The sequence below is a fragment of the Sphaerodactylus townsendi genome, linkage group LG11, assembly GCF_021028975.2.
Source record: "Sphaerodactylus townsendi isolate TG3544 linkage group LG11, MPM_Stown_v2.3, whole genome shotgun sequence".
Taxonomy (NCBI): domain Eukaryota; kingdom Metazoa; phylum Chordata; class Lepidosauria; order Squamata; family Sphaerodactylidae; genus Sphaerodactylus; species Sphaerodactylus townsendi.
The window spans coordinates 39,808,645-39,834,003 of NC_059435.1; the positions used below are offsets into that span (position 1 = coordinate 39,808,645).

Here is a 25,359-nt window from a genome sequence, read left to right on the forward strand (position 1 = left end):
TGCTTTTTCTCTTGCCAGCAATCATTGATACATGTCCTATTCCTTCATTGGAATGGGGTTATACATAATGTCCTCTCTGTAGAGAGCGAAACTTCTACTTTGCTTGAGACTTTGGGGTTGGAAGGGCCTGGGATAATGGACCAGAGTGCTGGAGAAGCATTGTGATGGTACGTCTTGAAGGAAAACTTTGTGTGGGATTCCACTTTTGAGGAATTGCATTGTTGACATGCAAGTTCAAAGAAAAATACCTTTGTTGCATAATACAATGTAAACATCCATCTGAAAAATGTTCCATGCATTGTGAAAAATGTCTAAGATCAAAAGATTTATCAATTTTTTTCAAAAGGAAATGCCCATAATTTTATGCCATTAAAGGCTTTTGTATTTGTATTTGAAATGCCCATACGAAAATTTAGATCGTCTGCTAGCTGTCTGTATAGTTTCAAGGGAGACAATTTCTGTTAGAAGCAGCTAGGCAAATGTAGAATTCCTCTTAGCAATACTAAATCGAACATCTCTTATCACATGTTAATGGTGTCAGGAGAATAACCATCAGATTATTCCACTACATAGCTGTGAATTCCTGGCACATGTTTTGCATCCTTCTGTGAAGATGATAGCCATGCGAAACTTCTCAGTTTGGACCTTTGGTTATGGCTCTTGCATACAACCAAATAAATTACAACATAAAATTAATAAAACACAAAATCCAGGAAATGGTCAAATCACCACTGTACAAAAAGTATAACAGAATGGAAGTCAGAGGAATCTGCTGCAGAACACCTAGCTCAGAAAAATAATAGTTGTGCCTTGAAAAACTGTGCAGAGAAAGGCCAATCTGCTTGCCTCACTTCAGATAGTTTGGGGCTGCAGGAAAAGGGCCCCAATGAAAGGTCTTAACAAATGGACAAAGTCACATGGGAATAGGTGATCTTTCAGATCCCATGTGCCTAATTATGTAAGGCTTTTTAATACCTGTTCCAAACTGGGAAAGGCACAGAGCTGAAGAAAGGAAAGAGGAGGGCTAGCATGAAAACTTTCTGGGTCTAGAGTTGCAGAATAAATTATGTGATTTCATCATAAATAATAAACAAGTGGGGGTTAGTGCAGCATAAATGAAAAAAGGTTAGTGCACTACACATGACTAGCAGAAACATCTGTATAAGTTAGGAATATTTACAAGGTGAAAAATGTTAAAAACTATTCAGAGCAAGATCCAGAGATTCTTAGGGGTTAATCTATTTACAAACATGTACAAAAGCTCAAGCACACCAACAGTGTTGCATAATGATAATATTCTTTCAAACAATTAGTTTAAACAATTCAGTACACTGAAGAACATGAAAATTCCTCATTAAGGATTAAGACTGCTCACACCAGCAGTTATTTGGGTTGAGTCTGTTTCAGTTGTGGAACAATTCTCTTACTAGTGCTGACATAGATTTTGGACATTAATGAGACATACCACTTGCCCTTGAAGTCTTGACGCCAGCTAGGTTTAGTAGGTGCTCTCATCTGTACAGAGAAAATGATTCTTAATGAGGAATTTTCATGTTCTTCAGTTGTTCACTGAACAAAAGGCACTTTGGGGAACATATTGGGAGAAGTTATCCTGCAGATACAAAGTCCCCAGACCGTTCAGGGCTTTAAAGGTTAATACCAGAACCTTAAACCTGATCCAGTACTCCACTTGGAGCACCAGCTGAATATGTTCTTGCCATGAGGTACCAGTGAGAATCCAAACACCTGCATTTTGAACCAGCTGAAGTTTCTGGAGCAGTCCCAAGGGCAGTCCTGCGAAAATGAGTTACAGTAGTTAAAGATTGCATGAATTACTGTGGCTTAGTTGGGGTGGGATAGGTAAGGTGCCAGCTGCCTCGCCTGGTGAAGGTGGTAAAATGCCAGCTGAGCTACATTTGTGAGCTATGCCTTTATAGACAAGGAGGAATCCAGGATCACTCCCAGCTCCTGGCAGCCAGCCTAGATGTTTATGCCAGCAGGAACTGACTATGTCCTCCTGTGTCCTCATGGCCCAACCACAGGACCTCCATCTTCAATGGACTCAGTTTCAACCATTTCACTATGGCCTTCAAACAACTGGCCAGTGTATCCAGGGCAGTAGCTGGCCACCTGACTAATTTATAAACAGCAGTGCTAACCCACCCTGGTCCAGTTGTCTGGAGATTGTCTATGAGAGTAAGCAAAGCTAGCAGATGTGCTGATGGCCACATATTAATTTTTTTGTGGCCTTCACTGCCATCTGATAAGATTTCATAAGCGTCCTATAGGATGTTGTTGTCACTTGGCATCACACTCTGCTGATGTCCTTTCCCTCTCCCTTTCCCTGTCCTCCCCAGGCTCCACCATTAAGTCTCTAGGAATTTCCTTACCCAGAGTTGGCAGCCCTAGTGCTAAGTGTTGTGCTCAATGCTGTCATTAACATTTATAATTCTTCATTTACAATTCTTGCTACTGTTGTTTTAAGGTTTATGACTGATGCAGCTCGAAGAGAACAGGAATCCCTGAAGAAAAAAATTCAGCCCAAACTCTCCTTGACTTTATCAAGCTCTGTGTCCCGTGGGAATGTATCTACTCCTCCACGCCACAGCAGTGGAAGCCTTACGCCTCCAGTCACGCCGCCCATTACCCCTTCCTCTTCATTTCGTAGCAGTACACCTACAGGTAAGATTTGCTAGTTTCATTTGGCTTAACCAATGCACTAAACAGACACTTTGTTTTGCTTCAGATAAACAGATGGTGGGGGTAGAGAGAGAGATGGATTAAGAGGCAGAATGTGTGAAGAAAGGGAAGGACATGTCATAGCCAAAAGGCAGTGCCTTTGGCTCTTGGTTTTATAAACCTTTTGTGACCCTTTAGGACAAATCTAATTATACCAAATGTAATTTACATGCCCAGAGTTGCTTGTACAGTAGGATTTTTCTCTGTATGTGTCCCTGTTCCCTGTATTGGAAGGCTTTTCTGAGCATAACTGATGGGACTTTCCTCTTTAACCTTTATCAAAGAAAAACCTTCATTTGAACTTAAAGAGGAAATGCAGAGTGACTGCAAGCAGAGGTTCTGCATGGTAGCCCAATCACTCTTGTGCCAGCCTTTCTGCACTGGCATAATATAAAGCCTGATTTGAATGATCAGACAGAGGGGGGATATGGCCAATGAACATAATCCCACTCTTCAAATGTGTATTCACCTTACACCACATATATACAATCCTAAAATAATAACTGGATCACAGGGATATTTTGCAGGGAGTTTCTCAAAATTGACAAGAGATTTTGCTATCTGCACATAAAAGTAGCTTACAGATCTTTAAGATGTTTGTATCAGCTCCAAATACTGCAAGCACCAACTGAAGATCTCTTCAATTTGATCCTTCTGTAACAATTGTGAGTCATCACCACCTCTTGTTGTCTTTATTTATGAGCCGCTAGGTTTTTTTTAAACATCTCCTACTGAAAACGTGAGAAGCTAGTCTTTTGTTTAACAGATGCTGTAAAACAAAAGAGAAAACAAAATAAATCTTTTGCATCCTTTTACCTTTCTCAATGAGTCAGTATTTACAGGAGTCCACAAAAATTTGACCAACTGAAAAAGGACATGCTACTTGTGGCTTTAATTGTAAACTCACTGTAAAATATTTAGTTTCATTTGTAATAGACTGCTTAATAATATAAAAACATGGATACAGTGGTAGATATCCTCACTCTGCAGATTTATCTCAGTATATTTATTACTGTTTATGGGGAAGGGTGCTGAGCCATAACACACCCAATTTAGACTTCTTATCAGAGGAACGTGAGAAGTTAAGAAATAATCCAGTGAAAAAGTTATTGAATTATTGTGATCTAGATGGTTTCATATGCTAGTCATGTTGGTCTGTAGAATTTTTATCATCTAGTAATCCAGTTTTCATCGAGTGATTTTTCAGAACACCAGGCCATTCCTCATACTGGAATGTGTGCATTTTCTGTTCACTTTATAAGATGTCACAGTGGTGGTTTAGTGATGGTAATAATAATAATAATAATAATAATAATAATAATAATAATAATAATAATAATAATAATAATAATAATAATAATAATAATAATAATAATAATAATAATAATAATAATAATAATAATAATAATAATAATAATAGATTGAGTCATGTTGGTCCATGCCACTATCAGTGGTGCTTTCTTCCAATGCAGGGATCCTTTCCCTTACACAACAAAACCTGTAGGATCTAGCCCAGGGGTAGGGAACCTGCGGCTCTCAGGATGTTCAGGAACTACAATTCCCATCAGCCTCTGTCAGCATGGCCAATTGGCCATGCTGGTAGGGGCTGGTGGGAATTGTAGTTCCTGAACATCTGGAGAGCCGCATGTTCCCTACCCCTGATCTAGCCCAATGAGTCTAGTTGTGCCTGTGTTTATGTTTGTTTTTATGTAGAAATCCTACCATCAGCACTGTGTATTTAATTTTAATTAGTGTGAACCACTGGCAGCAAAGCTTTTTACAAAACGTAGTATTACTGTATAATCAATATTGGGCACCACCCATCTTATTGCAAGTGTTGAAAATAGATTGCCATAGAGTTGCCCGACCACCTCCAACAGCAGGAGGAGCATTTGGGAGGTGGGCACTGGCAAAATGGTGTTGTGTGGCAAGCAATGACACTTCTGGCTAGGAACATGGAAATGATATTGCCATGTTGTGCAGCAGTTTAGGATCTCCCCTAATCTCCACAGAGATCAGGAAAGTTTGCAACACAATGACCTACCTTACAGGTTCCAGCACTCTAGCAACATCACTTTGCCACACATGCTCCCCAACTCTGTTGAGCACTGGCAAAAGACTTGCAGGTAGAGAGTTGCCTATTGTAAGCAGACAAATTCAAAAGCTAATACAGAGCTCAATGGATCTATCTTCCCCCTCACCCATAATGTGGTCCACTCCTCCAGAGTTCCAGTATGTGTGCATCCAAGGACTGGCTAGGAGAGTGAAGTGTTGAAGACTGGGGTTATGATGACCTGCAACAAGTGTATCATGGAGTGGGTCCTATGTATCGTGCCTAGTCTTGTTGTTATTAATCCCTTTATCTGTCTCTATTTTGCTTCTGCAAGATGTTAAAATATGAGTGACAATTCTTCAGGTTTCACTTCCTTCCTTAGAGCTTCTACACTGACACTTCTTATTGAGGAGTGTCTCTACTGAACATTCATGTATCTGAGCACAGGTGAATCCTAAGGCTTCCCTCAGTGCACAGGGTGCTATTTCACACCCCACTGCTGCTCAGCTATGCTTCACATTTATAGAACAATTACACTTTTCTAGCAGATCTTTTACCCAAAGAACAAATACTTTCTTAGCTTTTTAATTAATGAAAGACTAACTATTGCAGAGTGAACAGTGCAACATACGCTGTATAATAGAGAGGGAAACCTTAGGTAGTGCTTCTTGGCATGAGACCTTGAGATTAGAACCATACCCCCATTGGCCTGTGATAGATGCTTAGCAATGTTGCCTAACATGTGGTGGTGGACCATCCACGTGGATAAATCCAGAAGTAGCGTTGGCTAAGTTACTACATTTCAGTCCCTGTTCTTCATACAGAAAGTAGGGTTGGATCGAATGCAGAATTTCTTCTGGCACTTAAGCTCCTGCACAGCCAGAAACACATGTGGTAGCTGCTTGCACTAAGTCAAACTTATTGTTCTTGTGTTTCTGCTTGTGCAATTATTTGGCCATTCTGAGTCCTATAAAGAGTCCTATATTAATTTTCAGGGGTTTTTGCACCCTCATGTTATGCCAGCAGAACTAAGTGTTTCAGCTTGTGAATCATTGGATTCCAAGCCATAATGATCTTGCCAATAAGGCTGTAAGAATTAAGGAAATGTTACCCACCCTGCTGTTAAAAAAAATCTTTGTGGGCTTTACAACTAAAATGAACAAGATCAAATTTTTTGTTCTGTTGGCGTAAAATTTAATTTATATTTCCCTGGAAAGCACACCCAAATTTGCATCACAGATAAAGTTCTTACAATAAAGAACAACTTATGCCCAACCAAAGCCAGAATGTTATGGGCTTGTCAGGATATTATTTAAGATGACTTTAGACATCTATGCTTAAAAAAATGAGTCCCGTATGTTAATTTTCATGACAAAGTAGTGTTTATTTTTAACTGAGGCTAGCTCACTAAGTAAGGTGCCCTACAGAACAATTTGTACTAGAAATGAAAGTGTAGTTATATGAGACTTCATTAAACAGTTCTACTATTAAATCTTTGCATAGAGCTGGGCTGGGTGCCATTTTTGCAGGTGAGTTATGGAGTGTGCCAAAGTGTGAATTAACAAAATTGTACTTGGATTTGGGGAAAAAATGTTTTGTAGGGCCATGAAGCCGTCTCCTTAATTGCACTGGTAGAAGCTCTTGCTTGCTCATTATTTGGCTATCCAAAGCAAATTAAATTAAAACTGATTGCATGTGTTGTAGCCAAAAGAAATTATTTTGAAAATATATGTGTGGTTAGTCAGTGTAAGTGTAACATATTGGCACCATAACCTCCAGTTTCAAATGTAAATCACATAACATTGCACATGACAGATTTCTGTTGCACTCCTCTCTTGACCCACATTGGGGGGGAAAACTTGGCTGAGACCCATTGTAAATTCAAAAAAAGTGTATAACACAAATCCATTAAAACTGAGGGAAGTAGGGTAATATTTGGATTCCTTTAGATTTCATTTCCAGTGTTTTACTAAAATTAAAATGTTCTTATTACTACAAACTGAAGCTTTAAAAATAAGCTAAAATCTCTTTGTGTTGGCACTATATACTTTACCTACTGCAAAGCTTAGTCTATTTTATACTGTTTTAATAACACACATGGAGAGCTGCATTCTTGCAAGAAGGCCTGCATATTGTGCTTTAGGAAGTCACAATACAGGAGTAAGCTATTATGCTGTTGGATCAGTATTCAGCTCAATCTGAGGAAACTCAGTGCTTGACAAATTAGTTTTTATATATAATCTGGAATGTCCAGGGCAAAACGAAAACTCATTCACTCAAAACCAAAATAGTTTGCCTTCTGTATCCACCCTTTCCTGTGTTCTTTAGTTGAAACACTGGCAACTACTACATGAAAAGAGCATGTATCTTGCTACTCAGAGTGCTGAAAACCTGCCATAATGCACACTGCTGGGGAAAAAAATGCATCAAGACCAACATGAGTTTAATATGACCATAGCCAAAGCAACTTACTACCTGGTCCACAAGTTTCAGAGTGATGAGATCTGTCCTTTTACTATCCATATGGGTAGTATATAATCTGAGATGCAAGAAGCTTCCTAAACTGATACAGGGAGTGTGGATTTTTTAATTTTTTGTAATATAATTTCTCAAACTGCTTATGACATTCATCTAAGTGTTTTGCCATTATTATTTCTGGTTTTAATTGAACACTTACTGTAAATTCATAAACTGGGTAATTACTCTTCCAAAGTTATTTCTGGAAAACTAAAGCAGAGGTTTCCTTAGACCCTGATTGTTTTGCAGGACTTGTAAACATCCTGTTTATTGGTGGGGGGAGGCACATATTCCCATTATTTTGCAGAATCTTAATGTGCAAGTATTGTGAATAGAACTTCAGCCATCACAAACATTATTAGACTGTTTGCTATAGTTTTCAAGTAATTTTTAAACAGATGTGCCCTTGTTCTTTAACTGTACAAATATAGATAGATGGATGTCCATCATTCACTCTCTCGTATTTGGGCATTCCTGCATACAAAGGTCTGTATAAATGTGGCTACATCTTCAAATGAGCATTTGAAATAACATATACAGCTCACTCTGCCGTGGATTGGTGGGGTACAGCATGCGTTTTGCACATAGAAGGACCCAGGATCAGTCCCATTGTTTGAGGTAGCAGATGTTGAGGAAAACTCCAACCCTGCTTAGAGAAAGTAGCAAGGGGAACTAATTCTTATGGACAACAGAAGGCAGCAAACTTGGTTGTGTTAATACATTGCAATTAACCTCCATTCAGGACAAACACAAATACAGCTCTTTTGCTTTGTCCATACATGGAGCACAACGGAAAGCTGCCTTGTTTGGCGAAACCATTAATCAAAATCCACTTTGCTACAAAACTTTGATCCTGACCTGGATAGCCCTGGCTAGTCTGATCTCATCAGATCTAAAAAGCTAAGCAGACCCTGGCAGGAATCTGGATGAGAGACCTCCAAGGAATAACAGGGCTGGTGGCAAACCACCTCTGAAGTCTCTTGCCTTGAAAACCCACCAGGGGTCGCCATAAGTCAGATGAGTCTTGAGAACAAAAAAAAAACATATTTACATGCAGGGACACAAGCAAATTGTGCTAATTCCCTTAATTATAATCTCAGTTTGAAGAGAGAAACACATTGTAGTTTGGTTGTGGTGGGTTTTCTGAGCTGTGTGGCCGTGGTCTGGTAGATCTTGTTACTAACGTTTCGCCTGCATCTGTGGCTGGCATCTTCAGAGGTATATCACAGAGAGAAGTCTGTTACATAAAATTTCCATTCTTCTTAATTTTGTTGTTGTCATGATTGTGTATCTTGCCTAATTCCACAAAACTTAAAACGCTGACAGGAAGCGAGTGAAGCCTGGCTATATGCAAACCTACTGTGATTCTGGAACTTTAGATTTCCTGTTGCCTGGTAGGTGGGCTACGCATCAGCCAAATGGAATCCTACTTTGTAGGAACTGAGCCAGAGGAAGCCCTGCATCAAACAGTTCCAAGTATATAACCTTCTCTTCTTATCTGCTGTGCCTGAGGGGTTTTCCTATTTGAGCCTGCCTTTTTTATTGCCCTGTATCGTTATTTCTCTTTCCAAGTCCACAGTATACTTGCTGTGACTTGATGACATGACTTGCTACATTGCAGGCTTCCCAGTAACTGTTTTTCTCAAAGCCAAATCCTTTTTTCAGTAGCAAGCCCCAGTGGCTTGGTAATTAGTTGTATGGGAATTTTCACAGTAGCCTCCCCAAGGAGCAATTTCACCAAAGAGTAACCCTCTTGTCTAGACCAAGCTCATAAAGTCATCGCTAGTTGCGATTTCCATTCTACAAAGCAGCGGCCTTTCGTCTTAACAGATCTTGCAAACATGCATGTGGCACAGCTGCTGATATGGCCTATTTTAAGACAGACAGACAGACAGACAGACAGACAGACAGACAGACAGACACCAATGTCATGAGTGCCTGGTTTTTGTCTGCATTTGCTGCCTTTTCTTCTTTGTGTATGATATATCAGTGCTATTACTGCATTTCCAGTAATTTATTTCTCTAGTGCAAGTTATTTACTGTCAGTTCAGCATATATGCGTAATATACAGATCAGCGCAATACCAGTACGAGTTTAATACCCACTTCAATAATATCAATAAAAGGCTAGTGCATAATATATACATGTGGGGATGGATGCCAACAGGAAAGGCCTTAAAAGAGGAGTCACCAGATGCATGGAGGGTGGGACTATCAGTGGCTACCAGTCGTGACAGTCTCCAGTACCAAAGGCACTAATGCCTCTTTATATCAATTGCTGGAGAGCCCAGCTGGGAAGATGCTCTTGTGGGCTTCCTAGAGGCAGCTGGTTGGCTGCTGTGTGAACATTATTCTGAACTTAATGGGTCTTTGGTCTGGTCCAACATGACTCTTCTTATGTTTTATCTGATTTTTCTATGTTTATCAGAATAACAGGATATGTTTATTTCTTTTGTTAATTGTAACTAAAAGCAGATTTAATATTTTCAGTTGATATGTTGTCCTGTTGATATCAACTGATCAAAAATATTTAATTAATGCAGCTGCGTAGTGACCTCCAGGTGTTCAAAATAAGCACGAATATGTGACTGGAAATAGGTAATGAAGGTCTGCTTAAAAAAATCACATTCAAAAATAGAAGTAATCTGAAAAATTCTGACATGGCAGCTATTCTGGCTTTCAAGTATCTGGTTTTGTTTACCAGGGAGCAAGGAGAAAGAATGGTTCTTTCTTTCTGCTATGTCCCCTGATAGGAGCATTCTCCTGTTCCATCTAGTTCTGAATACAGCTGTTCCATCTTAAGCAAGTGGTACCAAAAATGTATTCTCCATTGAAATCAGCAGAAAATATTATCAGGTTCATTTTCCAGTAGGACTAGCATTAATTTTGCTGGGGAAAAAAATCCTGTTTTAATCCTTGATGGAAAATGTATTGTCGAAGGCTTTCATGGCCAGATTCAACTGGTTGTGGTAGGTTTTCTGGGCTGTGAGGCCGTGGTCTGGTGGATTGTATTCCTAATGTTTTGCCTGCATCTGTGGCTGGCATCTTCAGAGGTGTATCACAGAGGGAAGTCTGTTACACACTGTGATACGCCTCTGAAGATGCCAGCCACAGATGCAGGCGAAACGTTAGGAATACAATCCACCAGACCACGGCCTCACAGCCCAGAAAACCCACCGCAACCACTTGATGGAAAAAATGAATTTCATGCTGCTTTTTTAAAAAAACAGCATGGGATGCAAACATTTTGGTGTCCTTCAGCACAAAAGCAGCAGGGATGGAAAGGTTTCAAGAGCCACTCTCTCCCTTTGTTTCTCTTCTCCTTCAAACAGCTTCCCTACCTCTTGGAGAAGAAAAGAAGTATTTTTAAATAAATACAGAAAAAAACCCTAGAATGTTTCCAAAGTTTCCAGAAAATGGCTTTCCCAACCTTGGCATTTGAAATCTTTGAACTGGACATGCTGGGGATGAAATCTTGGATTTCTTCTACATTCAATTCAATTCAACCTTTAATGGCATACAGGATTTCTCCTACATGTAAGGCATCTGTTCTACCAATGTGAGCTGTTGTACCTTTTACACGTCCCACTCCTAACAACCATTGTTTGTTTATTATCCCTCTGCCTTAAAAAGGTCAGGCAACTTTCTCACTGCCCACCATCACTCTTGCCAAAACTAATAAGGCCCACACCTGCTAAGGTACAAGAATCCTGTGACGCTTCTACATTATTCTCTGCAAGAAATTCCCATACATATATCAATAGTCTGCATCGACTAATTCCTGAAGGGAAACAAAAAAAAGGACTCCCCCCCCCCAAAAAAAGGACTCCCATGGCATCTTAAAGATTAACATTTTAAAAAAATTGGAAAACTTACAAACAAAAACAAAGGGAAAAAACAAAGAGAAAAATCACAGAAAAAACATGTAACAAAAAGGTTCCTAATTTCATCTGTGCTGAGTATTAACATACTTAAAAATTACTACTGGCGTTCCAATTATTTTTTATTTAAAAATTCATTGTTATTATTCATATTATCATCATCATCATCAAACTGACTGGGCAATCAACCTTCATTTTTCTAATACTGGTGTAAGAAAAATAATTGGCATATCTAGAACAGCGTACCCAACCTGTTCTTTCCTGATAACCTTAATGTGGATATGTTCTAAATCTGCATTTTGGTAGAATAAATTCATCATGAGTACCCAAGACTAAATTTAATGCGCAGTACACTCAGATGTTCAGAGCACTTTGCATACATTACTATATAATATTTACAACAAACCTGTAAGGTACACATGGAGTAGTGTATCCATAAATTGCAGATAGATGTTTGAAACTGAAATAAATCAGTTTGACTTAGGCTATTTAATCCACAAATTAAGGTCATGAAGACATAATTTTCTAAAACCTGTTAAAAGCCCTAAGCTTTCAGGAAAATCTGAAAGTAAAGAAATTGAAGATTACCCTACAATATTATCAGCATCACCCATTGCTTTAAAAAATGATTGCACTCTGATCTCTCAGAGACCATTGTGGGTGTGGCTAGACAGCCACAACAATATCACCAGCCTTCAAGCCTTGGTTTATGTCACTGAAAGGCAGGGGAAGGAGCAGGGCCTTTTATAATGCTGTTTTTGCCTCCACTGTTTCCCTCCCCCCTGCCCTGAATAGAGGACTCATCAGCACCAAAACCAGCAGCAATCACATGGTGATAAGAACATAAGAACATAAGAACAAGCCAGCTGGATCAGACCAAAGTCCATCTAGTTCAGCTCTCTGCTACTCGCAGTGGCCCACCAGGTGCCTTGGGGAGCTCACATGTAGGATGTGAAAGCAATGGCCTTCTGCTGCCGCTGCTCCCGAGCACCTGGACTGTTAAGGCATTTGCAATCTCAGATCAAGGAGGCTCAAGATTGGTAGCCATAAATCGACTTCCTCCTCCATAAATCTGTCCAAGCCCCCTTTAAAGCTAACTATCCAAGGTATAGTGGCCATCCACCACCTCCTGTGGCAGCATATTCCAAACACCAATCACACGCTATGCATTGAAGAAGTGTTTCCTTTTATGGCCAGTCCTAATTCTTCCCCAGCATTTTTGCAATGAATGCCCCCTGGAGCTCTAGTGGAGCCAGGGAGAAAGAGAGAAAAATTTCTCTCTGTCAACATTTTCTACCCCATGCATAATTTTGTAGCAGACCTTCAATCATATCCTCAGCCTTCCTCTCCAAACTAAAAGAGGTCCCAAACGCTGCAGCCTCTCTCCTCATTAGGAAAGGGTGCTCCAGTCCCTCAATCATCCTTTTTTGTTGCCCCTTCTCTGCACTTTTCTTTTTTCTATCTCCTCAATATCCTTTTTGAGATGCGGCGACCAGAACTGGACACAGTACTCCAAGTGCGGTCGCACCACTGCTTTATATAAGGGCATGACAATCTTTGCAGTTTTATTATCAATTCCTTTTCTAATGATCCCCAGCATAGAGTTTGCCTTTTTATTTATTTTATTTATTTTATTTATACTTTGGGCTTTCTATCCGCCCCATTTCCCTCGAGGCTCTACATGCAGTAAAATACAGCCAGAATAATAAATACAATTTTAAAACATCATAAATAGGCTAAAACTTATAAAAGCAGGCGAAAACTAGCTAAACATTAGCATTTAAATGTAAAATAAATATAGGCATAGGTGTAGGTGGCGCCCGGTGCCTAATATTAAATTCTTCCACCCCCCAGGGAGAAACGGTAGGTCTAGATAGAGATGGTGTTATAGAGCCCAGATGCTTAGAGGCCGGTGGAAGGGCCAGCATGAAAGGGGCCAGCGGAAGGGGGGGGCCAGCAGAAGGGGGCCAGCTGGAAGGGGCACCATCAGCTGGCTGGACTCTCCAAAGGCTGCCAGCTGCCATGCATTGAAGTTGACATTCCCATGGAACTATCAACCAAGACGCCTAAATCCTTTTCCTGGTCTGGTGACTGCTAGCACTGACCTCCCTGGCAAGCGCAGGTTAATGTGAAGTTTGGATTTTTTGCCCCTATGTGCATCACTTTCACATTTTGCTACATTGAACTGCATTTGCCATTTTCTGAGCTCCACCTCACCTACATTAATATCAAGGTCCGCTTGGAGCTCTTCGCAATCCTTTGTGGTTCTCACCACCCTACATAATTTGGTATCATCTGCAAACTTGGCCACCACGCTACCCACCCCTACTTCCAGGTCATTTATGAATAGGTTAAAGAGCACTGGTCCCAAAACGGATCCTTGGGGGACACCACTCCCGATGCTCTATGTGATTTACATAGAGCATCTCATTTCCCACTTCCTTACTATTTCCTTCTCTGAAATCCCATGTAGAATCTCCCCTTTTCGTATTTCCTTCTCTCTTTCCCACCCACCAGCCAACCTACCAAGATCTGAAGGCTGGAAATACCATAGTGGTTGCCTAGCAATCCCCCACAGTGGTCAGTGCAGAATGCATTCATTTCTTAAACGTACAGGTGTTGCTTCTATTATTTGGCAGGGAAGGGTTAAACGAATGTTTGTTTTTTATATTATAGATTTTTCTGCAAACCTGAGTGAAGCTTTTCTCAGGCTGGTAGAAATATCTGTCTTGTCTGTTTTTGGCTCCAGTCTCTGGCTTTCAGTATACACAGATCTGGCCACATTGAGAATTAGATATACCGTATATACTCGTGTATAAGTCGACTCGCATATAAGTCGAGGCATCTTATTTTACCACAAAAAACTGGGAAAACTTATTGACTCGCTATAAGTCGAGGGTGGGAAATGCAGCAGCTACTGGTAAATTTCAAAAATAAAAATAGATACCAATAAAATTATATTAATTGAGGCATCAGTAGGTTAAATGTTTTTCAATATTTATTTTAAAGAAAAACAGTAAACTAGCTCTGTAAGTGGAAAAGAGTGTCAACAAAAACAATATGGTCTCAACAATAACTTTAAAAGTACAAAAACCTTAGCTCAACTAGCAACCAAGCTAAAACACAAGAGTTAAAATCCTTCAAAACTGGATTTTTTTGGTCAGGGAGGAATAGTTTTACGTTGCCAATAACGGTACCAACATTTCAGAGTATCTTTAGGAGACCCTCCTGATGATACCACCCAGGTTTGGTGAAGTTTGGTTCAAGGGGTCCAAAGTTATGGACCCTCAAAATGTAGCCCCATCTACTATTAGCTCCCATTCAAAACAATGGGGGATGGAGGCACCCCCTTTGGGGGTCCATAACTTTGGACTCCCTGAACCAAACTTTACCAAACTTGGGTGGTATCATCAGGAGAGTCTCCTGAAAAATCCCTGAAATTTTGGTGCCACTAACCTGAAAACTGCGCCCCCTGGCGGCTAACAAAGTAAAAACCCTAAAATATTTTTAAAAATACACCTGACTCGCATATAAGTTGAGGGGGGCTTTTTCAGCACAAAAAATGTGCTGAAAATTTGACTTATATGCGAGTATATACAGTATTGATCGTGATATGATAACTTTTTGACAGCAAGGATCGAGAAAGGGCTTACAAGGCTCACCTTACAAAGCCTTGTTCAACTCATGTTCCATTTTAAGCAGCCACACCTTAAAAATAAATACAAACAACATCTCAGGCACTCAGATAAGTACAGTGTGGATGAGAAATTTTATGGACTCTACTGTAAGTGGCTGGGTAGCTGTTTTATATGTATAAAGCAGTTCAGTTCAGTTTTAGTTCAGTTTTATTACGGCCATTAGGCCAGCAAAAAAGAGCAGAGAAGAACAAGAAAAAGGAGGAACAACAAACAAAAGAACAATCGAATTTGCACTGAAATCCACGAAACAGAAATCCACACAAAAATATCATCAGCTTGTAGCATTCTTACGGTCACCCTCATGTGATCTGGCTCTTGGTCCCAACATGGTTCTTCTCTTACTATATGCCAGCATACAAAATTTAGCTACCTGCTGAGATATAAGAGAAAGATCCTCGGTCTTCCAGCAAAATTTCACAAGAATCTGAGTCTTGAATTCATTAACTCCCCAGTTAAATTTCTGTACTGATAAACAATGGATGTAATTAACTCCCCTTTCCCTTTATGGAGTTCACAATGCAATAAAAAATATGTAATACAGAGTCCACTTCCTGAGTTACAAACACAATATGTCTCCTATGTCGTGGATTTTTTTGAAATCTGCCCATTAGATTGGCTTTCAGATGGAAAAGGCCAAACGGCCCCTTGAAAAGGCTCCAGCCGCATTTCTCAGATGTTATATTGATTGCAGGTATGTTAAATGAGATACCTGTCCAAGGATTTTAATGGTTTATATAACTACGGTAACTAAGGGAGAAAATCTGTTTGCATTTCAATATCATTGAGCCATTGATAGACCAAGGCTGTATACAAATACTCTGCAATGATCCAGTTCCAATAATTGTACAGGATCCGAAACCACACTGTAAAGTTTCTGCTATTTTTTCTAGCCAGCTTGGATATGGTGTTGCTGCCAGAAGCAAAGGTAATAAAACCCATGGGATGGGATGAGGACTTTAAGCCAGTATTTGATAATAAGCTTCCAAAAGGTTATTCCAACTTTAACCAAATCCCTGCTTCTTTGCCCAAAACCACATTAGCTGTACATTTAGGGAGTGTTAAAAGAGCTCTGAGGAATGTGGATAGGACTCTCTAATAGAAAGTGAACTGTACCATTGCCAATGGGGCTCCATAGGTGAGTTGTGCCAGGGATTTTAGCTTCAATAATCTAATTGCCACTGGAATAAATCCACCCCTTGTGATCGAAAAAATATCTTAGGATTGCCTGTGAGCTCCTTTTGTGCTGTGTGCTGTGTATGGCTGTTTGTATATATTGAGGGTTTTCCTTTCGTTGTACTGGAAAACCACAATTCCTAGGTATTTGAAACACTTTATTTGTTCAATCTGGATGACCTAACAACTGCCATTTCAGTTTCTTAAATTTGGCATTAAAATGCACCATCTTGGTCTTGTGCGGTAGTTGGATACTAGCTGTTCCTCTGTGCATATTCTGAGCAAATATCTTCACGCTTCTTTAGCCCCACTTTCTGTCACAATGATAATACAAATACATCATCGGCATACGATGAGAATGGCTATACTCTTTAATAGCTGGTAAGGATAGGTGCATGGGTATTCTTCTTATGAAACCTCCTGCTATTAATGTGTTAACATAAAGTTAAACAAATGGGTGCTAGAAGGCACCCTTTGCCCTACAATCTTCTGAGTAGAGATGGGCCAAGATGACCTTGTGAAGAGAACCTTACTCTGTATGGTCGGTTCTTGCATGTAACTTGACAATTAAGTGGAGAAGGGCGCCTATCGATATTAGGTTTCTGCTAACTTTGACCAAAGTCACCACTGAAGCCATATTCGGTCAAAATGCAGCTTTAAGATCAACGTAAAGCTGCGATAGTGATCCTTTTGACAAGCACATATTTCTACCAGGTAGTCGGTAGCACGTGGCAGTGATCCATAGTTGAACGCTCCTTACGAAGCCAGCCTGTTCATCCTTGCCCAATAGTTTTTTTCTCATTCAGCCATTCAAGCAAGTTTTATATTAATACGATATTTAGTATATAGTTTTGCTTTGCAACACTGCAAGCTTAATTGGTCGGTAATGAGCTGGATTTGAGGATAAGCCTTTTTAAAAAATAGGGACTATAATTGCAGCACTCCAATCAGATGGAATACAGGCTGTGCTATTGATATGAGTAAGAAAAAGCTCAGCTGAAACTGGGGCCCACCATCTACTATTGCTTTTCAGTAATTCTGTGGTATAAAGTCAAGCTTCCTGCCTTGCCATCTTGCAATTGTAAGATCATGATTTTAATTTCATCCGTGGGTCACTGAGCTATAGTGTCATAGGATATCAGACAAGACAGAGTGATGCCAATGCTAGAGCCTGCTGCTGATCTTTATAGAGGTCAGAGAAACAACTTCCCCAGACTTCTGCTGGGATTGTGTTTGCCATGGTAAAGTTGTAAAAATTGTTATTCTGTATATTAGTCTTCCAAAAAAAAAGTTCTTGGAATCATTGGTTTTGGCCCCACTATATACTTTGCCATTTGGCATGACTGTCCAACTTTTTCTTATGTTTTATTAGGGATTTGTATGATCTTTTCCCTTCAAGTACTTGAGATTGTGGGATCACACTCCAGCTTGAAAGCTGTGCAGTCATTCCTATAAGATTTTCCTTAGCTAATCACACAATCATGGTCAAACCACTTGTTTTATGGAATGTTCCCTGGAATGCAGATACCTCTGTTGTTCTTGAAAGAGGGGTTTGAGGGTTTGCACAGGCCTCGTGACTCTTTAGTATTGACCCTTTATTAACCTTGTTTTAAAAGTTCAGCTTTTGTCAACCTAATGGTATGTCTGAGTTGAACCAGCTAATGAATCTGTTGTTCAATATTAGTATTCCATTTTTATTCTTTCAATCTGTTTGACTCTACTGAGAGTTCTCCAAGTGTGAGGCTCTAAGAGACCTCAAACGCCTAATTGTCAAATCCAGCACAAGGGGAAAGTGGTCACTTACCCTGCGGAACTACTGTAAAATGTCTGGTTCTATTTGGGTGATTCCTTGAGAACTCCAACAAGTAATCAATTAGTTGATGCCTTTAGTACCAGACCAGAAAGTGTATTGCCCTTCTGGTAATCTCCTTCTGGCTGACTCCCATTCAGAAGTCAACTAAATTAAATTTTAATTGCTGTTTGGTACAAACACATTCTCCTGCATAATTAATTGCTATATCAAGATTGTTTCTCTGATTATAAATATATGGTGTGTCATTGTCCCTCCAAGCATACCCTCTAACGGTAGCTATTGTCAACTGTTCATCATTCTGTCCCATTTTTGCATTAAAAGTCTCCACCAATAATTAGATGAGTTGTAGGGTAGTCTAGTGATAGATGGCATAACATTTCCTCTACCTTGTCCCACTTTGACTTAACCTGGTCCTTGGTTTGAGATGGAGGAAGATAAATATCAACACATAGAAAACAAACTGACGTGGAGTATAATAACATTCACCAAAGCCCATGGCATGGGCTATACCCTTTAACATGCAGATTTAAGTTGGTTGAGATGAATATTCCCAGTCCCCCTGATGGTCTACCCCCTCTTATACTTGGAGTTGCCTCCAATACTACAGAACAAAAATTAGGGATATCAAAATTGTCAACCATCCATGTCTCTTGTAAAAGCAGGATATCAAATTGATTTAAGAAATTAATAAAATTGACATCCGTGGCTTTATATGTATAAAGCATGTTTCATCTATAGTTATAAAATAGCTCTTGAATATCCTTATACATAATTGGTAAGGGATGGAATATTTGATGATGAACCCCCAGCCAATGCCTACAGAGGACTTACTTCATGAGTCCAACATGCCCATTGGCAGGCGACAATCCATCCCATCCTCGCCCACCTTCCCCCAACCCAGGAGCCTTCCCCTGCCCCAAACAACAAATCAGCATGCCAGGCCAGTGGATGGTTGCCATCTGCTACCCTGCCGAGCCCACCACCAGCCTCCCCAGTGCACCCTCCCCATGCCCCCAAAAGCAACCCAGGTTGCTGCAGCAGTTCATTGCCCCATCACCTACCCCACCCCAAACAAACAGCAGGACTTCCCTGACAAGGGCTACAAGCACTGGCCTTGGATAAGTCCACCTGGGGCTGGGGCAGAGGCTCGGCTGGGGCTGTTCTCATAGGGGAAAGAGAAAAGAGGCTGGAGTCCCCAGGCTGGAGTCCCCCTTTCCTCCCCACTTCTTGAGACCATTTTATTTTAATGTAAAACAGTACTAGTATCTTCATAACTTTATAAGCTTGTAGTTCATTTACATAAGTATTTTTATTGCAGTTTTTATCTTCATAAAACTGTTTCCTGATACTATTACTTTAACAACTCTTCCGTGCAGCCTTGCAGTTGTATTTTCACCTGAGAGAGAGAGAGAGAGACACAGACACACACACACACACACACACACACACACACACACACACACACACACACACAGAGAGAGAGAGAGAGAGAGAGAGAGAGAGAGAGAGAGAGAGAGAGAGAGAGAGTATTGAGTGCTGCCAAGTCACTTCTGGCTCATGGCAACCCTATGAATTAATAAACTCCAAAATGTCATTTTACTAATATCCTTGCTCAGATCTTGCAGACTGAGGGCCTTCAGGCTTCCTTGATTCAGCCATTCTATTTTATGTTGGGCCTTCCTCTATTCCTGCTGCTGTCTACGTTTCCTAGCATTATTGTCTTCTCCAGTGATGCTTGTCTTCTCATGATGTGACCAAAGTGCAACAGCCTCCGTTTGGTCATTTTATCTTCTTAGCTAGAAAGAGCTCAGGCTTGATTTGAACTAGAACCACTTATTTGTCTTTTTGGCAGCCCATGATATCCATAAAACTCTCCTCTAACATCACATTGCAAATTGATCAACTTTCTTCCTGTCAGCTTTCTTCATCATCCTACTTTCACACTTGTACATACTAATGGGGAATAGTGAAGTATGAATTATCTTGATCTTCATTGCCAGGGACACACTCTTATATTCAAGGATCTTTACTAGCTTCTTCATGACTGCCCTTCTCAGTTTCAATCTGCGTCTGATTTCTTGGGGCCTTTCCCCTTTTTTCCCTCAGCCGCCGTCACTGTGCGCAATTCCCAGCGCGCGGCATACCTGACACGCGCCCGGGCTTCCCCACGACCCCGCGCTCTGTGCGGGGTCATCAAAAGGTGCCCTTTGCAAGAGCGCCAGGGATGCCTCACGCTGAGGGGGCGCAACAGCGTCAGCATCGGGGCGGCTGCGCTGTTGCCCCCCCTCTCGTGGGGAGTGCCGGGGGACCCCGCGCTACTCTCCTCAAGTAGCACGGGCTTAAGGTAAGTGGGGAAAGGCCCTTGGTTGCAGTCTCCCTTTTGGTTGATGATGGAGCCAAGGAATAGAAAATCTTGAACACTATCCATTTCCTCATTGTCATGCTTATAAGTTGTGCAATTCCTCAGTAGTCATTACTTGTGTCTTCTTGCTGTAATCCAGTTTTGGCACTTTTTTCTTTAACCTTTTTCAGGAGTCATTTCCAGTCTTCACTGTTATGTTAAATAATTGCTGTACCTTCCATTAATTTTCACTCGCCCTTCATCTAAATCTGATCCAGCTTTCCTTATGATATGTTCTGCATTATAGATTGAGAGAAATAAAATGCGTCCTTGTTTGACCCCTTTGACAACTGGGAACCATTCTGTTTCTCCGTATTCTGTTCTAACATTGTTGTTGTTGTTGTTGTTGTTGTCGTTGTCGTTGTTTAAACTTAGTATACCACCCCATTCCTGCAGGGCTCCGGGCAGTTTACAACAAAACAATTAAAATAATACAATAAAACCAACACATAAATAAATTCATTAAAATCTAATACAGATAAAACCTCAATTATATGTGGTACCCCAGAGCCTATCTGAAGGAAGTATTATCTGGGAGTCCAGCAGCCCCTTGTCCTGCGAATAGATTGCTTATCAAAACAATGTTGTGGCCCATCCATTTCTTTAAGATCAATTGTATCTTTTCATCATCCATTTCTTTCTTCCTTTTTTGCTGGATTCAGATGTTCAATCTTTTAACCCTGGAACTAGATATTAGTTTTTTTTATTTTCATTTTTTAGATCTTAAAAAGACTTGTCAGAAAATATATCTATGATGGAGAATAAAAAAATCATCTGCTTTCTTTTTTCTTTACTGACATAGGTGATCTTATTCCCTGTGCCTTGTCTAGAAAACAGTGGCTGGCAGAGATTTTATGATGCCTGAGTTAATTTGCAGGATAAAGCTTTGGCAGGAAGGATCTGTTCAAGTTTATTTATGCATTTATTTGCTCTTTTATTTTAATTGTCTTTTTAGAAGAAGTCACACTGTAAAACGTTTCTGTTTAATTGCAGGAGTTCTGTGTTCCAAACAGCTAATAATGGCATTCGTTTAAACGAAGCCGCAGAAACACCACGGAAGAATGTTTTAAAGCAGCAGCCATGAGACCAGGTTAATCTTATTTTCCTGCACTGCATATAAAAAGCAAAAGGCCTTTAGCTCGACTGAAAGGGCCTTCTTGTAGGAAACAAGATTGCAGGGGAGAAAAATCTTTATATGAGAATGCGAAATAACTTTCTGAGACTATGGGCGCAGTGTGCCCATAAAATGTCAAGAGCTAGCATTGTAACATAGCACCTTTGCAACCTTCAAGCCGCGTGTATCAAAAGCAAGTCCAGAGCTACAGTGCACAGGTCTTGGTATCAGTTGACTATTTTCTTTTCTCTTTAATCCGAGTTTATATTCACAGGTGAGTGTTTCGTTTCTGTTTTTGCAGTCAGCGGAAAATATAAACAAGCTCTACATCTTGGTTGGATCCAGAGACAGGTGCATGGAAGGAAAGAAAATGGCCACTAGCAACATTTTGCCAAGATTTGTGCAAACCTGTATCAAGTGCTATGATAAATCATTCTGTGCTGTTCTCATCCTTCTGTTTCCATGCAAGAGGTTTTGTAAGTTTATATGGAACCTTAGTGAATTTAGTTCCAGGTTTCCTGTATACTTATAGTTCTCCAACCTCGCAGGTGAAATATAACTTCTTCATTCAGAAAAGCATCTTTGGCTCAAACTAACAGGTGTTTTAGTTGCAAAAAAAACCCCAACAACCCTGGCTCAAATACAGTAAAAATGTCCTGTAACAAAAACAAAAAAATTAGAATGAATTTTAGGCATTATCTTGTACAGCTGCAGTAGGCAAAATGTGCCTGCATGGGTGGAGTTGTGTCCTGACCGGAATAGTCCCAAGTGAGCCTAATCTCATCAGATCTTAAGTCAGCTATGGCCAGTATTTGGATGGGAGCCAGGAATACCAGGAATGTGAGGTAGAGGCAAGCAGTGGCAAACCACCTCCTGGATCATATGGGGGCGCCAGCTGCTCACCCTCCCCACCAAGTCTATTTGACGCCGACCCAACCCCTGCCGGGACGACGGCGCCGCGCCGCACCGTCATCCAGTCGACCTACCTGCTCTGCGGCCCTCCGGCACGTCGCCGAGGCCAGGGGAAACGCCCTGCTCCCGTCTCTGCTGGCGCCACTGCCCGGTGTCACCGCGAGGGGCAGAGGGGGCGCTGGTCCCCAGGCCTCCGGCGACGCTGGAGAGGCCGCCAGAGCAGGTAGGTTGACTGGACATGGGGGGGGAGGGAGAGAAGCCCGGTGCCGCTGCCATTCGACATGGCGCAGCGGCTCAAAGCTGCCTCGCTCAGTTTCCTCGTAAAACCTCAGCCATGCCCGAGGAAAACGGGCGGCTTCAAGCAGCTCGCTACCAGGTGGAGCGAGGGCAGCAAGACTGCGAAGCAGCTGTGCCCCCTGTGCGAACGGCTCCCTGGGGACGGCGTTTTTGCCGTCCCCAGGCCGCCGTATTAGGCCCTTGCGGAAAGGGCCAGAGAGAGAGGGGGGGAGTAGGGACAGAATATCAGCTTGAAAAATCCTCTGGAGTCATCATAGGTCAGTTGTGACTTGTTGGCAAAAAAAATGATCTTGCTACAAACTGAATAGAGGTAGGGATAGAGTCTTATGGGCAGATCCACCATTGCTGATCCTGGGTGTTTTTAAAACTAACGGGCCTAATAATAAAACCTAACTAGCCTACTTGTTGAATGTAAGATCCCTGGATCTCCAGATCTCGGGGAGGCAAGAGCTGAGTTTCACTTTCAATACAAGCCTGCGAGATTGCCACTTTCAGCAGTGTGTGGCTGGGAGCTGTTGATAGCTCAGACCAGCTTCAGTTCTACTCTTGCAGAGGCAGGTAAGTACTTCAGGGAGAAGGGAAAGAAACTCAGCTTGTAAGAGAGAAAACGCTATATGTATAAAAGGTGGACTACAATGCTGGAAGGTAATGTAGAGAAGCAAAGGATCTCTGTATATGTGTTGTGTATTGAATGCATCCTCTAGTCATGCAAGCCAGTAGAAGCTGTAGTTCTGTTTTTGAGAAACATTTTTCTTCCAAGTGCCCCACCCCCTTAACTTCTGAAATTGTTTCTCTTTGGAAAATTGAATCTGTCTTTTCATCTGATCTTCACTCGTGTACATACATTGTCTATAACAAATAAATATGGGAAGTGCATGTGAGGTAAAAATCAATAAATTAGTGTTATACAGAAATCACCTCCATAAAACCAATTTACAACATTTTATTTCAAGGAAGCAGTTTCAATATCCATAGATTGGTTGTCTTAAAATAAGACGTATTCTCATAAGTTTTTTTTAATGCAAGTCCCACACAAAATACAAATCTGGCTTTTGTTTTTATGAGTAACGGAGGCTGCAGGAAATGTTTGGTTTCACTGTGATACTGCAGTTTTAGTCATGCATGCTTGTGAGCAAGTTCTATTCATTTGAAATGAAACCAACAAACAAAGAGAGAGAGAGAGAGAGAGATGTTGCTCAGAACAGAGTTAAGAGAAATGGTAAGAAGTTTGACTCCTCTAATGAGGAAAAGAATCTTTATCAAGTGATTTGAAGAAGGAAGTTATGTGGACAAGTTAACCGGTTTAATAGAGCATACAGAAATAGCTGATGTCAACAGTGCTGATTTGAAAGAATCTCTGCATTACTTCTGCAAGCCGAAGGGGTCTAGGAAGTTTTCTGCTCCTCACAGCAATGTGGTATGTTTCAAAGACAGGTTATCATATGACATTTGGAGGACATTTATTTAAGGAAAAAATTATTTGAACTAGCACGAATCCCTTCAGGAACATAAATGTACAGTGCTATTCAGAGTCAGTGCAGCTGAAGCTCATTGAAATAAATGGGCTTAGATTGGAGTAACTTTGTTTAGAAGCACACTGTAATTAGTGTTTTGAATCATGGATTACTTTTTAAAAATCATGTATCTAATTCTCAACCAGGCTGCATCTGCAGATTCTTAATTCCGTAGATTTGGGCCAGGTGAAGAGAAGAAAGATTTTCCTGCAAACTTGGGACAGCACCCCCCCCTTATGCAGAATTGATGGGCAGTCTTTAAAGTCCCCCTCCAAATGAACCCTTCTGAGCATGTGCACAACAGCAGCTGCCATTGGGAGCCCCTGGCCTCTGCAGCAACTGTGCCAGCTCCTGGGCCCTGCAGCCCTCACAGCAACTCCTGTCCCAATCATGGTGGCTCCCAGGGAGTTGGCACATGATGTGGCTCTTGACAAGCAGCAGCTCCCAGGGACTTTGTGGTTAGCACAGTATCTCTGTCCTGATGCAACTCCTGCATCTTCCAATGAGCAATCTACATCTTCAGCAGGAGAGAAAGAGAAAGAATGAGGGGGGGGGGTCATCTGAGGGAGGGGAAAGAGAGAGTGAACAAGGGGATGTCTGAAGGAGAGAGATGCAAAGAGAGAAAGCAAGGAGAGAGAAATTCAAGGGAGGGATAGACAGCAGCAAAATTATATAAGGGAGGGGCAGGAGAGAATAAGATGATCCCCTCATTCTTCTCTCCTGCCCCTCCCTTATATAATTTTTAAAATGATCCCCTCATTCAAGGAGGAGGGAGAGAAAGAACAAGGAGTTTGAGGGACTGGAGAGAGAGAAAGAGAAATAATGGTGGAAATTAAAGAAGGGGAAGACAATAGAAAAGAGAAAAGAGAAAGAGTGGGAGAAGAGAGGTTGCACATTCCTGAGAAGGGCTGGGAGATACAAGTGGGGAGATTGGCATACAACAGGTGAAGCAACAAAGAAGAAAGGAAAAGATTGCTAGAGCAGGTAGTGGGGGAAGGCTGATGGGAGGAGAGAAGGCAGGTGAAGGAAGATTGATAGATAAGGGGTGGAGCAGAAAGAGAGAAGGGGAATTCTGACTGAGAAGGTAGGAAGATGGAAGGAAGCAAGGGTGAGTGAATGCCCTCCACAAGTTTATTTTTGGGTTTCCATTTATATTTATATAGTAATGGAAACTAGCCCCTTACCTCAATATAGCTGATCTGGCCACCTGGATACATGCTATAAGGACATCAAGACTCGTCTACTGTA

The 25,359-nt window shown here is 41.0% G+C and overlaps 1 protein-coding gene across 1 annotated transcript in view; it reads left to right on the forward strand.

Moving 5' to 3' along the window:
- Positions 1-25,359, forward strand: part of JAZF1 (JAZF zinc finger 1) — a 169,801-nt gene that overhangs the window by 127,803 nt on the left and 16,639 nt on the right. Inside the window, exon 3 of the mRNA XM_048511265.1 lies at positions 2,486-2,682. Within this exon, the coding sequence (XP_048367222.1) occupies positions 2,486-2,682 (197 nt within the window). The remainder of the gene's footprint in view (positions 1-2,485; positions 2,683-25,359) is intronic.